We start from the raw sequence: 16,329 nt of genomic DNA, 5'->3' as shown, positions 1-16,329 counted from the left end.
AACTATTAGTGGGTTAAATGGGAATCCTAAGTGGAGTGGCATGGCAAATTAAAATACAGCACAAAAGCAGCACAGGGATTTGTTAAGTTTGGTCAAATGGACTCCCATAACACATTCTGTTCAAGAACCAAGGTATGATTTTATTGGCCAAAATCAGTTTTGAAATGACACAGCAATAACGATTTTGACCCGCCAATATACAGCAATCTAATACTTCTCGCTCGAGGGAGAGGACAGCCGATTTCAAGGCACTGTGGATATCGCACAATGATCTGTGCTGATAACGCTGCTGATCTGAGCTGTCTTCCCTCATGGTAAAGGAGAACAGGGCAGTTGATTGCCCTCACTTCAAGGCACCACGACACTACCTTCCCCTGGCACTGGGGTGGAGCAGCTTTTCTCAGTCAGCAGGAAAGCAGCAGCAGCCACAGTAGACCTGCATCTCTGCTGGCTGCCACTGCTGGCTGGATAGTTCACAAGTTGCTTTCCAGTGATGGATCTACACATGGGGAAAAAGCACAATATTTAAAATTAAAACCTTATAACAAAAGGAAAAAAAACAGCTATGTAAAATGGCAAATTATTTTTTTTTTTGCTCTCCAGCGCCATCTGGTGTTGTATGCTAAATGCATTCAAAGCGTGGTTTTTTTGACCAATGTAGCCGAGTCTTGCGGGACGCGGGTGGCGCTGTGGGTAAAAGCCTCAACGCCTAGGACTTGCCGATCAAAAGGTCGGCGGTTCGAATCCCCGCGGCGGGGTGCGCTCCCGTCGCTCGGTCCCAGCGCCTGCCAACCTAGCAGTTCGAAAGCACCTCCGGGTGCAAGTAGATAAATAGGGACCGCTTACCAGCGGGAAGGTAAACGGCGTTCCGTGTGCTGCACTGGCTCGCCAGATGCAGCTTGTCACGCTGGCCACTTGACCCGGAAGTGTCTGCGGACAGCGCTGGCTCCTGACCTCTAGAGTGAGATGAGCGCACAACCCTAGAGTCTGTCAAGACTGGCCTGTACGGGCAGGGGTACCTTTACCTTTTTAGCCGTGTCTTAAGATCTCTCGCTGTAAGGGTTATGAAACTACTGAGCTTCTATAAATGTTTCTCTCCTAGATGCTGGCAGTGTCAACAGTATATCTGTAGACTGGTTCACTGGGCAGTTATATTGGGCCAGCAGTGCCCCTGGCGCCATCTTTGTTGGCTTGAGTGATGGCAGAGGCTACGTGAAGATCCTGGAGAAGAACGTGTTGCCAGAACAACTCACTACGTTTCCAGAAAAAAGGTAAACATTCCTTGCTTCACTGCCGTGACTTGGAATCCGTCTGGAATAGCCTGGCTTGAAGTCTCTATTGCTTTACTAGGGATGGGTGCATTTTAAGGATTAAATCTGAAAGGCAGCTTCCTTTTAGATGACCCACTGCAGCGCTTAAGGTACAGTACTGCAGTTTCCTATTCTACCGTAGGCATACCATAGCCAAGTCAGCAACAGAGCTCCAGGAAGCAGATTTCCCAAATGGATGTTGTGGGTAGGAAAATGAGTGTCTGTAGAAGAAACATGGAGGTGGGTGGTGGTGGAGTTAACTAGAAAATCTGGTAACAAATTAATGCCCTGTCTATACATGTTCCATTCTTAGTTTGGCTATGCAATAAATCATAGAATCATAGAGTTGGAAGAGACCACAAGGGCCATCGAGTCCAACCCCCTGCCAAGCAGGAAACACCATCAGAGCACTCCTGACATATGGTTGTCAAGCCTCTGCTTAAAGACCTCCAAAGAAGGAGACTCCACCACACTCCTTGGCAGCAAATTCCACTGTCGAACAGCTCTTACTGTCAGGAATTTCTTCCTAATGTTTAGGTGGAATCTGTTGATTATGTGGATCCCAAATAAGTTTTGCTTGTATCCAAGGCATTTTGAATACTGAATCTAAATGGGCAAAGGTGAGATATGGTTTATAGTGACACTTCCAGAAGTGTAGCAGAATTGCCCCTAGATAATTTAATAGGATCAGAGCGTTTAGGACTGTGTTTCCCCAACCTGGGTCTCCAGCTGTTCTTGGACTACAACTCCCATCATCCCTAGCTGGCAGGACCGGTGGTCAGGGATGATGGGAACGGTAGTCCAAAAGCTGTTGGAAACCCAAGTTGGGGAAACACTGCTTTAAGGGCTTGAGTGGATTTATATGCAAGGTACAGAGAATGAAGGTGTTCTTCAATTGGAATATTTTGGAGCATCTATTTAAAGATGCCTCTGGGCATGCATAAAGATCTCCCTTGCCCTCTCAACACAATTACCAGTCAAATTCCTAGGAGTACTTGCATGTAATCCCCACTCACCCAAGCCTGTGTCCCTTGTGTTGCAACTTCTGTGATGAAAGGCAGGCCTTGCGCGACTGCCCACTGAAAACACACAACGTGGTCCAGCTTGAGGTCCTGTATATGAGCTGGCTGTAGCCAGAATAAGTCTGTGGCAGAAAGGAATTCTGGAACTTGGAAAGCTTAGCCACAGCACTGATGTATCAAGGCACTTCAGGATCTGTTCAGGTGTTAACTTGGAAGAAAATGTTCCTTGTGGGTGGAATTAGTGAGATGTGTGACATGCTCTGCTCTTAAGCGTGCCAAAGAGTAAAAAGGTAAAGGTAAAGGTACCCCTGCCCGTACGGGCCAGTCTTGACAGACTCTGGGGTTGTGCGCCCATCTCACTCAAGAGGCCAGGGGCCAGCGCTGTCCGGAGACACTTCCGGGTCACGTGGCCAGCGTGACATTGCTGCTCTGGCGAGCCAGAGCCGCACACGGAAACGCCGTTTACCTTCCCGCTGGTAAGCGGTCCCTATTTATCTACTTGCACCCGGAGGTGCTTTCGAACTGCTAGGTTGGCAGGCGCTGGGACCGAGCAGCGGGAGCGCACCCCGCCGCAGGGATTCGAACCGCCGACCTTTCGATCGGCAAGTCCTAGGCGCTGAGGCTTTAACCCACAGCGCCACCTGCGTCCCGTGCCAAAGAGTAGCTGGTTCCAAAACAATCAGACTGGATGCTGCTCCTGCAGTGCTGAGTAACCCAGTAACATGGTGCAGTCCTCTAATCACCTCTCTTTATTGCAGCTACATGTATTGGGTGAATCGTGAACGAGGCAGGACTGTGATCGAAGCTGCGGGGATGGATGGTTCAGACAGACACATACTTGCAACCGTAACCGCTGAAGACCCCGTTGGATTGACTCTTGATCATATAACTAGTAGATTGTACTGGATCAGTGCGTATAAAAAGGTATGAAACTCGATGCACCAGAAATTCACAAAGAAGCCCATGTCAAGTCTGTAGCATCTTGAATGTAACATTTCATTGTCATCTGGTACCAACAGAAGCTTTTTTCCATGCTGGAAAGTCGGGTGGGTTTGGTGCTGTTCCAGTCAGAGCAAGGGAAGGACAAGGGTTTGAAGGTCCTCTTTCCCTGCACTCACAACTCACAGTACCAACCCCCCACCCACTTACTTAAAAAAAAAGAGCTATACAATGCATGTCATGTCTAATGTGGCTCTAAGTGAGCGGGCAGCCTTGCACAGTAGAGCAAGCCTGTTAAAATGTGAGAAGGTAGTCCCTTTTGGACTAGTTGAGGAAGCACTTAAGAGAGTCTGTGTACTGGTCCAGTAAACGCTTCCGCTGCGCAACCAGCAACAGTTCTCTTTGCAGAGCATTAATTAAGTCCAGTGCAGAGATTCTTGTTGCAGTACAAGCTTCGGAGTCTCAGTAGCAAAGGAATAACGACACAGGGAAGCCTGTCTTTCCAAAGACAGGTTTATTGCAGAAAGATAACAGAAACACCTCCGGAGCTTTCAGACATTTTTGCTTCACGCCCCGCAGGCAGAGAAAACAAACACTCTTTATATACTGAGCAACTTAACAACTTAACGAGCTTGACTACTTAAAGTCACATGACATTGCTAACTTGCCAGCGTCTTAGGTTTCACACCCTAACAGCACTATAGCCAAATGGAGTTGCGAACAGGATTCAAGGCTAGTGCAGTTAGCCAAAATTGGTGTTTATATGTTCAGACAGTCTTGCATTGGTTAGCAATCCAGCTGTCCAACTTTTCTCCAGGTTCAGATCTTCAAAGGCAGTCCCACATTGCAGTAATCTAACCTAAAGGTTACCAGAGTGTAGGCAACATAATCTGGTCCGCCTTTCTCAACCTGTGGGTCCCCAAATGTTGTTGAACTACAACTCCCATCACCCTAGCTAGCAAGGCCAGAGCTCAGGGATGATGGGAGTTGTAGTCCAACAACATCTGGGGAGCCACAGGTTGAGAACCACTGCTAGGTGTTCCCTGTCCAGATAGGGGCACAGCTGGGCCACCAGCTGAAGTTGACAGAAGCCACTTGGTGCCCCTGAAGCCACTTGAGCCCTTAGCCCTCTAGGAATCTCTTAATGAAGTGTAGTTTTAGGACTGTCCACAAAGAAAAATACAAAACCTTGGTTTGAGGGGGCAAATGCACAGTGGTGCAATTACATATGGCATGTGTCTGCACATAACCTCTGGAGGAAGGCTTTGCTCAGTAAAACAGTAGTTTTAGTATACACCTGGGACATGAACCTTGTTTGGTTGCCTTGACTCTAGTTGAGCTGTCTGCACTATGATGTAGCCCACGGTGGCGGCGATGGGAAGGTAATAGCACAGTAAACAACAGGAGTGTTTGTGTGTTCCATGCCAGCACTTCTGAATTGGCTTGGTGTTCTGGTGGGCGGGCAGCAGTACTCCCCAGACCTTCAGGTGAACTGCTCATTAGCTGGTGAAGGCCATAGAAAATTGTCACTTGAAGCGCTTGAGTGCTAGTCCCCTCCGTCTGGTTTGGGAATTCTGACTTGGCTTTTCTGCTCTTCAGTCCATAGAGACTATCAAGGCCGACGGCACTGGCAGGTACACTTTCCCAGAGAAGCTGCTGAAAGCACAGACCCCTCTAGGACTTGCTGTGTTTGAGAATTCCATCATTTGGGCAGACAAAGAGCAATTGCTGTCTGCATCCCTCACCTCCCCAGGTGTCGGTGTGTTGCTGAACTCTTCAGTGTCTTCGTTCACAGTACTGAATGAGCTACTGCAGCCTCAAAGTGAGTAAAACGCCCGAGAACATTTTTTTTTTATGAACGGTGGATTGGAAGCATTTAAAAAAACAAAACAATTTTTAAATCTCTCTAGCTATGTAGCTATGAGCAAGACATGTCTGGTAGCAGGAATGGCTATTTCATTTCCTCACTTTCACGTGTGTTGCCTTTAAATACCTATACCCAGGACCAGGCAGAGTTAATATTAACAAACCAACTGTTGTCTTGGTAGAGGGCTGGGTACATGTCTGGTTGGGGGAGGAGGCAAGTGGCCTGTCTTGGGCCAAGGGTGCCTAAGGTGACCCAAAGGCTATAAACCCCAATGGTACTATTCTGCCATAGAGTTGTCCTGTTACAACCTTCAGTTTTGCTTCCTCAAGAATCTGAAACTTGACAGCCATAACTACTGTAATGGCCACCAGTTGGACTTGGAAGTATCTCCCAGTTGGGAGCATTCCAAGAGCTCTGTTCGGCAGAACATGCAGCTAGGTAAGCATGCACATGCTTAAGCCTCCACATACAAGGTCCTCTATGTGCCTAACACGAAAGCAGAAGTGTCCAATATAAAGGAGTCCTATCCCTGTGTAGGGAGTGCGTCCCCAATGCAGCCTTGAACAACTCTTCACAAAATATTAAGATCTCTTTAGAGCTAGAAGGCCCATGGGCCTTGAAGTATAGCCCCCCCCCCTTGCTCTCTACGTAGATGTCTGTCCTCTGGTCAAGAATCCTTGCACCTTGGAAGGGAAAGAAATGTGCTTACTAAGGAAATCTAAGAGAAAACATATTGTCTTCAGTAGCTTTTCATCCTTTAAATGTTAACTCTTCTCTCTGAAAGCTTTAGAAATCTAGCACTTCACATTTTAATTTGAAACCTAACTACAAACTGAAGTCCAGTTGATCTTGTCCCAGGCTCAAGGAGCGTTGACTTGGTGAAATGGTGGACGTGGTTTCTATGTATCTGCCGCATAGACAATTTGGCCCTCTAGCTATTTGAGTTCTGGCACTTTTCAAACATTCATTTGTTGCAATGACACTTGCACTGTAAATGTGAGGTGGTCAGGGATTTGGCTGGTGCTACATGTTCAGGGTAGGCTTGGGTAGGCAAGTCCTAATTTGGACAGCATCTTCCTGGGGGAGCCTGCTTCCTTCTGTCAGCGTGCAACCTGCTTGATCTCAAAGTGGCTCCAAGTATGATTTAGACCAGGGTTTCCCCAACTAGGGTCTCCAGCTGTTTTTTGGACTACAACTCCCACCATCCCTAGCTAGCAGGACCAGTGGTCAGGGATGATGGGAACTGTAGTCCCAAAACAGCTGGAGACCCAAGTTTGGAAAACTCTGGTTTAGACAACTGCTTGCTCTTGCTATCTAAATAGCTGCCTTGGTGTCTTATACATGTTCTAAGGTCTGTAGATGGGGTGAGCCTGAAAATGAGAACCATCTTCTCATACTGCTGAATTCTGTGGCTAGCATCAACTTCAGCATTTGTGTGCAATACATGTGGTCTGTGCATACATGGGAACTTAAGTTTAATTACTGGATTCAACCTAGGAAGGGATGGACCCATTCTTGGTCTAACTTGTCATCTTGGTCACTAGGTAACACAGCTGCCTGTTCACCTGGATTGTGTAGCCATATCTGCCTTTTGTCACCTGCTCATCCCAAGGGCTACAGGTGTGCCTGTCCAGATGACACTTTCCTCCTGCCTTCAAACCAATGCGCAGGTAGGCTTGTGCGCTTTTAAATCTGGAGTGAAAATCCTTCCACAAACCACTTTGAGAATCCCTCTTTGTAGGGTGGGTTAAACACCAGTGTTCAGATAAGCTTATGCTACATTGCATTCTGGGGTTTTTATGAGAAACTGCTGGTGCTAAATTTTATCTAGCTGTTGATTAGAATGGAGATGTGTCCATGATTTGGATAGAAACCTGTCACACAGTCCCAGAAGCTCAGTTTCAGACAGGATTGTTTTGAATCTCCTGTTTTGGTCCATCACCATGTTTTGACACACTTAAGAAAACGAAACATTGCATTCTGGAGCCGTGGGAAGGCTGGGTGACCACTTCAGCCTTCCTGCCATAGAAAGTTAAAGCAGGTCTGTCTTCAGTTGGCTTTAATAGAAATGCAAAATCCAATTGGCCAGAATGCTTGTGGTAATATATGCTTTCCCAGCATCTCGTCTATAGCTTTAAACTGACTGAGCAACTAGCATGACTACTTGAGCATCAGCTTGTTACTCTAGCACCAAAATCAGATGGTGCAGGTATCAAGCCTATAAGATGCCCAGGTGACTACTGAAGTCATAACTTGTTCTATTCGTCATAGCAAGAGCAGTACTTGGGTTGAATAATACGGTGACACTGAGCTGGGATGGCTAGCAAGTTGTGCAAGACCTGTTCCTCAATTCCTGTACTCTTCCTGCAGTGCTGAATGTCTTGTATTCTACTAACAAGCAAATCTACCAGCTGGAAGTTGACCCAAAGGGGACAGTGTTGCAGCAGCATGAAGTGATTCAGGAGTGGCCAGAAAACGTCTACTTCCAGGACATGGACTGGAGCAGGGGATTCATCTACTGGACTGATGACAAAGGAGAACTGATGCGCTTCACTAAAGAGACGAAAGCGAAACTAATAATTCCTACAGGTTCGCCAGGTGAGCTCCTGTGCATTGCTGTAGAGCTTCTACGCAAATGAAGCATGGACTTCTAAAACAAACTCCTAATGATGATGGCAAGACAAGAAATGGGTTTGGAAGAGAATTTACTTGGTTGGTTTCCAGTCTGCTCCAGACTATATTTGCTCCCTAAAGCATCAACATGCAGACAGTGCGGGATGCTAAGGGAACAGCAGTTTACCTCTTCACCCATTTCATGATTCAGTCCTTGCAGCTAGAGTTAATGGCATAATTATCTTACGGATACACTTCCTGTAAGCAGTCCAGTGTTTGGCACAATGTGGTCCAGCTGCTGCAGTGCCGTAACCCCTAATTTCTTACTTGACTCAACATAACTTTAGGATCTCTAGTCTACGGTCTGTGCTCTGGACAGGGAAGAGACGAAGCAAAAGGCCATAAAAGCGAGTGAGGCCTTGCACAGGAGTACAGTAAGTCTTCAAACACAGATCTGACAGATAGTGCCATAGCAGAACAAGCAAGGTCACTATTCTGCTGCTTCTTAGGAGTGTGTTGCACAAAGAGGAAAGGGATGCGGTAGAAAGCAGTACTTCTACCTTTAGCTAGCTTTGGAATCTTCGCCTGTTGGAGAAGGCTCTTTTGTCTATGGGAGAGCTCATGCTTTGCACCCGTTTAAAAGGATTTGTAGACAGGCCAGAAAATATGTGCACATCAGCCTGAAACCTTACAGCTACCTCCAGAGGGGCATCTAAGTGCTCGCAGTACCAATGATGACAAATGTTTCAGTAGAAAGATATGCCTTCTGAAGTAAGGAAGCTTCCTTACCTGTTCAGCATCTGTGCTTTAGCTGTGGTGGCTTGCAGTGGGAAGAGGGAGTACAAGAGGTCTGGGAAATACCGTATTTTTCACTCTATAAGACGCACCAGACCATAAGACACACCTAGTTTTTGGAGGAAAACAAGAAAAAAATTATTCTGAAACTCAGAAGCCAGAACAGCAAGAGGGATCACTGCACAGCGAAAGCAGCAATCCCTCTTGCTGTTCTTGCTTCTGGGATAGCTGCGCAGCCTGTATTCGCTCCATAAGACACACACACACATTTCCCCTTACTTTTTAGGAGGGAAAAAGTGAGTCTTATAGAGCAAAAAATATGGTAGTTTCCCAGCAGCACAGGGCTCGCTTCCATGTTCCTGTAACTTGAAAAGCCCTTAGCCCTTAACCCAACCCTTCCCTCTGCAAGGAGTGTTTCAGCTAAGAGCTGCGAAAGAGCAATGGCAGCTTTGGCAGATGCAGCGAGGACAGTGGATTAAATTTGTGGCAATACGCAAAGGATAAAAGCAAAACCGATGGAGGAACTGATCCTCCTCTGCAGCTGGTAGCTTAGCCCTAAAGATTACCCCTCATCCTATTTTGTGCGGCAAGTAACTCTCCACCTCCACCCCCGGTGCACTTTTCATTGTGCAGTTCACACAGCAGAAGACCTCCAGGTGATCCTCCCAGGACATTTGACACCTGTGCAATGCCCCCAAATTTCAGCCGGGTACCACCTGCCATTTTTCTTCCACAAACAAAGGAAACACCTGCAACATAATTTGTCCCAGAAATGCACAGAATTTTACCATTGGTGTGATTACTACCCCAGGCCGTGTTAGCAGATTGGGACAATAAAAAACGACCCATCATGCTTTCATAAGGCTCATTTATGCTTTCGCTTCCCCCTGAGAAGACTTGCTGTTTACCACTGAACCTGAGCAAATGTCAATCACCGATTGAGCGCTAAAGAGCAGGTTTTGTGGGGGAGGAAAGCAGCAGCGCAAAGGCAAAAATGCTTAGACCCCTTTGCTTTCTAGGCACAGAACTAGGGGAAGTGTGGACAAGCCTATAGGCAAACGGCCAGGGAAAGGTCAAGAAAGCGTGTGGGACAAACCACTTAATGTTTTGGGGCACTTCTCTAACCAAGGTCCCCCCCACCCTGAGCCAATTTCACGATGTGCAGGGAGAAAGAGGGAGGGGAAATGGAAGTTGGTTTTGCAAGTGGACGTCCTTGATGAGCTGGGCTTCCATTGAGACTGGAAGGAGAAGCTTAATTTTTTACATTTGCTTTTCCCCCCTAGTCTGTGAAGCGGCTGTTGATATAACTTCTGGGGACCTATATTGGCTAACCTGTAGCAGAACTGAAATTAAGGTTACTAGTTTTGCTGGCATGACGACGAAGGTTCTCTATCATGCGAAGGCTGCTATCTGGCACCTGTTCCTAGACTGGAAGAGAGCATCCTTGTACTGGCTAGAAAGTGGGAAACCAATTCAGAGCCTGAACCTTGATGGAAGCAGTATCAAAGAAGTGGGGAAGGAAGCCTGGACAGAAGATCTTCCAGTTGCCTTGGACATAAGCTCGGGTAGCCTCCTCTGGGCTTCCAAAGACTATGGTAAATTACATGTTGATGGTTCTCATGCTAGCTGTGCAGCAGTAAACAAACATTGCCACTGCAAAGCCCTCTTTTGATAGCAGTTCCCACTCTTTAGTCTGAGAACAGGCAATACAGTGGTACCTCAGGTTACATACGCTTCAGGTTACAGACTCTGCTAACGCAGAAATAGTACCTCGGGTTAAGAACTTTGCTTCAGGATGAGAACAGAAATCATGTTCCGGCGGGGTGGTGGCAGCAGGAGGCCCCATTAGCTAAAGTGGTGCTTCAGGTAAAGAACAGTTTCAAGTTAAGAACGGACCTCTGGAATGAATTAAGTACTTCACCCAAGGTACCACTGTATTTCCTTGCTAACTGCTTTGAGGGTATGGGTGTGTGTTTTCTTTTTTTAAAAAAAAACTTTTAAAAACAATATTGGCTTGAGCCCTTATTTGCTAAGGTTGCTGGGCTGTCCCATTCAACTTTCTAGAAACTAGTTGTGCTGTGACTTGTGTAAATATACAGCACACTTTGGTTTCTTGTTGCGATGGAATAATAAGCGTTTCCTTGTTCGTAGGGCTGAAGGTGCTGAACCTCATCACACGCAAGACATACAGTATAAAAGAGAGTTGGACCCATGGCGTGGCAGCTGTGTATGGACCTTACCTGGTGACATTCAACAAAACAACCGTTGTGGTCTGGAACAGAAGATCAGGGGTGCCCTCTGCTGTGCAAGTAGCCAACGTACAGAAAGCAATGATGATCTTTGACACAAATTTGAGAACAGGTAAACTGACTTGTCACCATTGTGAATTCCTATGCTGGGCATTTAAACAGCCAGAGGGCCTTACCAAAGCATGTGGTTCAATCGTCCCTATGAAATATGTGCTGCAGAAAAATGCTTGCTGGTCTACATGTTTACATCACCTTTTCAGCGCATGAGTTCTTGGCTTACTGTTAGTGCCCTCTAAAGCTACGGTAGGAAGTTCAGTTGCTGAATGTTTTGGACCATTGTTCACTGCAATTGTTGCCTGGGAATGAGAGTTCCTATCTCCCATAGTGCCTGCAGCTGTTGATCATTAAGGCCATGCTATTGTGCAGGGGAGGAGGGGTCTTATAACAGCTGTAGAAACCCACTGTTTGCTTTATAAACAGTTGGGAATTCAACTTGCTTAATTCATGGCCATCACCTCTGAGTCGGGTTTCTTCCTTGAAATGAATTTGCGGTCCTGGGCATGCTGCTACATGCTGTGCTTGTGAGCTTCATTCAACAGAGGACTAGGCACTACTAGTCTAGAGAAATTCTTATCTGATAAACCTTTGGTCCATTTTTGCAAGGTGATTCTCTCTCTCTCACTCACTCACACACTCACACACACACACACACAAGCGCGCACACACACACACACACACACACACACACTCTCACACACTCACACACACACAAGCACAGTGTTTCCCAAACTAGGATCTCCAGCTGTTTTTGCACTACAATTCCCATCATCCCTGACCACCTATCATAGTTAGCCAGGTGTGGAGGTAAGGATCTGGCTTGCTGGGCCAAAAGCGCTCCCCAACCCTGAATGGGTCCTAAGACTTGCCATGACATGTACTAGGCCTATACTCCTGCTTCTCATCTGCAAGGGATCAGGCAGAAGCACAACGCAGATCCAACAGACTAGAGGCAAAACAATTCTAACTGCTAAAGGACTGCCTATCTAACAAAGTAGGCAGGAGCGCCAACTGTCTTTTAGATGATGGGGCACACTTGCCAAAAAAAATATGAGATGATAATTATTTATATAATGCCTATCTGACTGGGTTACCCCAGCCACTCTGGGCAGCTTCCAACAAATTAAAACACAGTAAAGACATCAAGGGACGCGAGTGGCACTGTGGGTTAAACCACAGAGCCTAGGACTTGCCGATCAGAAGGTTGGCAGTTCAAATCCCCACGACGGGGTGAGCTCCCGTTGCTCAGTCCCTGCTCCTGCCAACCTAGCAGTTCGAAAGCACGTCAAAGTGCAAGTAGATAAATAGGTACCGCTCCGGCGGGAAGGTTAAACGGCATTTCTGTGCACTGCTCTGGTTCACCAGAAGTGGCTTAGTCATGCTGGCCAATTGACCCGGAAGCTGTACGCCGGCTCCCTTGGCCAATAAAGCGAGATGAGTGCCGCAACCCCAGAGTTGGCCACAACTGGACCTAATGGTCAGGGGTCCCTTTACCTTTAAGACATCAAAAATTAAAAACTTCCCTATACAAGGCTGCTTCAGCTGTCTTCTAAAAGCCAGGTAGTTGTTTATTTCCTTGACATCTGATGGGAGGGTGTTCCACAAGGCGGGCACCACTACCAAGAAGGCCCTCTGCCTGGTTCCCTGTAACCTCCCTTCTCGCAGTAAGGGAACCGCCAGAAGGCCCTTGGAGCTGGACCTCAGTGTCCGGGCTGAACAATGGGGGTGGAGACGCTCCTTCAGGTATATTGGATCAAGGCCGTTTAGGGCTTTTAAGGTCAGCACCAACACTTTGAATTGTGCTCTGAAACGTACCGGGAGCCAATGTAGATCCTTTAAGACCGGTGTTAAATGGTCCCAGGGGCCACTCCCAGTCACCAGTCTGGCAGCTACAAGATGACCGCAACGCTTATTCTCAAGTGCTCTGTTTTCCTATAAAGATTAAAGGTTGGCCATCAAACACACAAACTGTCAGTGCAATGTGAACAGGAGTATGAAGAAACTGGAACTGATTGCTAACTTTCTAATTGCAGTGCGTTCTGTTCCTGTTACAAAGCCTGCTCTCATAAGCACTGCTGCACCAACTACTAACGGTACTACTTCAGCTGGAGCAGCAAGACCAACAGCGCAGACTACAGCGTCAAGGACAACAGTGCTGACTACTACACCCACAACAACACCCAAGACCACCACAATGGCGACAACACCCAAGACCACCACAAGGGCGACAACACCCAAGACCACCACAAGGGCGACAACACCCAAGACCACCACAAGGGCAACAACACCCAAGACCACCACAAAGGCAACAACGCCCAAGACCACCAAGACCACAACAGTACCAAATGCAACCAATACCACTGTCTTAACAACTGTGCCCTGTAGGTGGGCTGAACTTCCTTGCCTAGATGGGCAGGGGTGTGTGCCCTTTGAATATGTCTGTGATGGAGATGAGGACTGTATGGATGGGTCCGATGAAGACTTCTGTTCCCTCATTTGTGGTGAACCAGGTACTAAGTTCTTCCATGCTGTGTGTGAATAGCTTAATACTGCAGATGGTGAAATTTAATAATGGAGGGACCATCTCCTACGCCATCGAGACAAAGGACCTAGCATGACAAATGTGGCTGATTGGGCTAAGGTCAAACCTTTGCAGGCCTACAGAGTTGCCTAAATTATTAAAAAATTGGCTCTTGTTAGACATGCTGACTAGGGAGGAAGGAAGGGAGCAAGGGCAGAATTTGAGGGCCTTCTCCAGCCCTCTCACTGTCTGCCAAAAGCCTTCTTCCCATAGCTGGGAAAACACTTACTAGCCTTTGGGAAGAAGGAAGAAGGACTCAAGGACCCTGTCAGAGCACTTAGGCCTCCTTTCCAAAGCCCAGTGTTGTTTACCTGGCTTTGGGAAGGCATCAGATGTTGCTGAGAGCCGCCAAAAATGGCCTCATGATAGACCACCTTACTCTATCATTTTGTCAACTTTTTTTTAAATCTAGGAAGTATGTGCTTGCTTTCTCCAGTCCCACAGAAAGGCCTGGCCATTGAACTTAACTTGTTCATGTCTCTTTCTTTCTAAAAGGAAGCTTCCAGTGTCTAAGTGGAAACAAATGCATTCGTGAGAGGTTCCTTTGCGATGGGATTCCACATTGTCCCGATGGCTCGGATGAAGCCAGCTGCTGGGTGCCAACTCCAGAGTGTGCCTTGCGCTGCGATAACAACATGCGCTGTGTGCCTGAGAGTTGGTTATGCGATGGGAGCCCTGACTGCCACGATAGCGCCGATGAACAGGGCTGCGGTGAGCAAATACCCAGTTGGCAGAGCGGTGCCCAAATGGGGACATTCGGCTTCCAAATTGCCAGCTTTCTACAAAAGTTCCTGACTATAGCTTGGGTAAAGCATAGCATAAGACACATGCCCTGAGCTAACACTGCCACCTGCTGTGTCTTAACAGGCTGCCTTTGGGAAGGTATCTTAACCTTGTTCCTGAACCTGCAGGGTGGCATCGTCGCTTGCAACAAAAGTTTTGGTGGCACTGTCTGAACTTGCTAGAAACTTTTTAATTCAAATGATGCTTAACTCTTGAACCAGGAGCCAATGGCTTTGGACTACTAACTGTTTTGGATAATTGGGTGATGAATTCAGAATGGGCTGGAGGGCTAGGTCTTGAATCCAGTAGATGTCCTGAGGCTTGTAGCATCTCTTCATCCCAAAAGCCCATTCTGCATTTGCCGGTGCAGTTACAGCTGTTGGTGCAGCAGCCAATTTGCAACCAAGGACAGCACTTTCCTGTTCCTGGTTGTGTGAAATATCAGGATGTTCCATTCATAAATATGCAGTCGGCATCAAACCTGAACCCATATGTAGCCTCATGGCTTATTTGCCAAAGGGATATGTAAATATCCGCATCTCCTGGAGCTATGACAGTCGAAGGACTAATTCATATGATAGCGGGTCATTATATCTTCACACAATTTAAACTGCTGAATCATATGTCAATTCTTACAGGGTTTGTGGACCCAGATGCATTTCTGTGTAGCCTGTGTTAAATATATTTCACATTGATCCTTGTGGGGAGAGTGCATTCAACTGTTCATGAATCCTATATGAGTGAAATCTCTTGGGTGCTTTCTAGAAACAATAAACACTGCTGTCTGTCCCTGCAGTTCATGCAAAGTGCACTGAACAGGAATTCCAATGCAGAAGTGGCCAGTGCGTGTCGTACTCCCTGCACTGCGATGGAGACCGGGACTGTAAGGATGGCTCAGATGAAGTAGGCTGCCCAGTAGCCCCAAAACTACATTTCTGCCATTCGGATGAAGTCAATTGCCCTAAAAGTGGAGAGTGCATCCTCAAGGAATGGCTCTGTGATGGCGATAAGGACTGCAAAGATGAATCTGATGAACAGGTGTGTGTGTGTGTGTAAACTGGCAACGAATGCAGAGTGCCATCAAATCGGCTATTTATAAAGATCTGATCAGTTACAAACATATATTAAGGGCAGAAGACAGCTATTCCGTTTCTTTTAAAGCAGTAACAATTACATGCAAGCATGCGCATGCGTTTCCTACAGGACCTGGGTAGTCCAAAAGTTACAGCATTTGTGATGGGCATGGACAACAAAGAGGTTGCTTTTTAAGCAAGCACAAATTCTTAGCAGCCACCTGCAAAATGAAGTACCTTTGAGTGCTCCAAACTCCATTTCTAGGTTGTGTAGTTATCCCTGCAGCACAAGAAAACTGCAAAGGAGAAATTGTGTGTGTATGTGTGTGTGTGTGTGTGTGTGTGTGTGTGTTCCCTTTTGCTTGAATGCCTTCTCCTTGCAGGACTGCAGTTTGCCAGAGCACAAGTGCGGTGACAATCAGTGGCAATGCAGAAGTTCTGAGTGTATCCCGGACCTATGGTACTGTGATGGGCAGGCAGACTGCAGAGACAGGAGTGATGAGACTTCCTGTAAGTACTCTTCGCGTTTCCCTTGCAAGAGCTTTTGCTGGTGCTTAAAGTCTTTACCACTGAGCAGCTCTCCCCTTTGGACTTATGTGGCACTCCCATTCAAGAGCCACAAGAAAAATATCTTGCCTTTAAAAGTCTTAGGTGGTGAAATTACTTGTGCTGTTCAGCAGCAGAGAAATCACGTTCTGTAAAGGAGAAATTGAAACGAGTATGGAGGGGGAAATCCTCAAGTGAACACCTTGAGGTTAGTCTAGAATAGCAGAAGGAAGAGTGGATTTGACAGCCTTGCAGCTTCATTGTGTTAGGGAGCAACCTGCACTTTCCATAGAAAGCTTCTTCACTTTTTGGAGAAATGGCAACACCCAGCGCTAGGTCTAGAGTGGGATCAGAACTTCTAATACAAGAGTGAGGAACCATTGGCTCTCCAGTTGTTGCTGAACTACAACCCCTGTCAGCCCAAAACAAACATGGCCCAGGACGATGGCATTTATAGTACAACATTTGGTTCCCCAAACCTGCTGTAATAGGCA

The 16,329-nt window shown here is 46.9% G+C and overlaps 1 protein-coding gene across 1 annotated transcript in view; it reads left to right on the top strand.

The window, feature by feature from the left end:
- Window positions 1-16,329, top strand: part of LOC310834552 (low-density lipoprotein receptor-related protein 2-like) — a 48,616-nt gene that overhangs the window by 11,452 nt on the left and 20,835 nt on the right. The window contains exons 9-19 of the mRNA XM_083718127.1: window positions 1,103-1,271; window positions 3,091-3,256; window positions 4,871-5,093; window positions 6,683-6,808; window positions 7,509-7,736; window positions 9,830-10,141; window positions 10,698-10,907; window positions 12,886-13,362; window positions 13,929-14,144; window positions 15,013-15,254; window positions 15,673-15,799. Of these exons, the coding sequence (XP_083574253.1) occupies window positions 1,103-1,271; window positions 3,091-3,256; window positions 4,871-5,093; window positions 6,683-6,808; window positions 7,509-7,736; window positions 9,830-10,141; window positions 10,698-10,907; window positions 12,886-13,362; window positions 13,929-14,144; window positions 15,013-15,254; window positions 15,673-15,799 (2,496 nt within the window). The remainder of the gene's footprint in view (window positions 1-1,102; window positions 1,272-3,090; window positions 3,257-4,870; window positions 5,094-6,682; window positions 6,809-7,508; window positions 7,737-9,829; window positions 10,142-10,697; window positions 10,908-12,885; window positions 13,363-13,928; window positions 14,145-15,012; window positions 15,255-15,672; window positions 15,800-16,329) is intronic.

The sequence above is a fragment of the Podarcis gaigeae genome, assembly GCF_964106915.1.
Source record: "Podarcis gaigeae genome assembly, chromosome: 17".
In the NCBI taxonomy this organism is placed as follows: Eukaryota; Metazoa; Chordata; class Lepidosauria; order Squamata; family Lacertidae; genus Podarcis; species Podarcis gaigeae.
The sequence above is the reverse complement of the archived record's forward strand: the minus strand, read 5'-3'. Positions and strand labels throughout refer to the sequence as shown.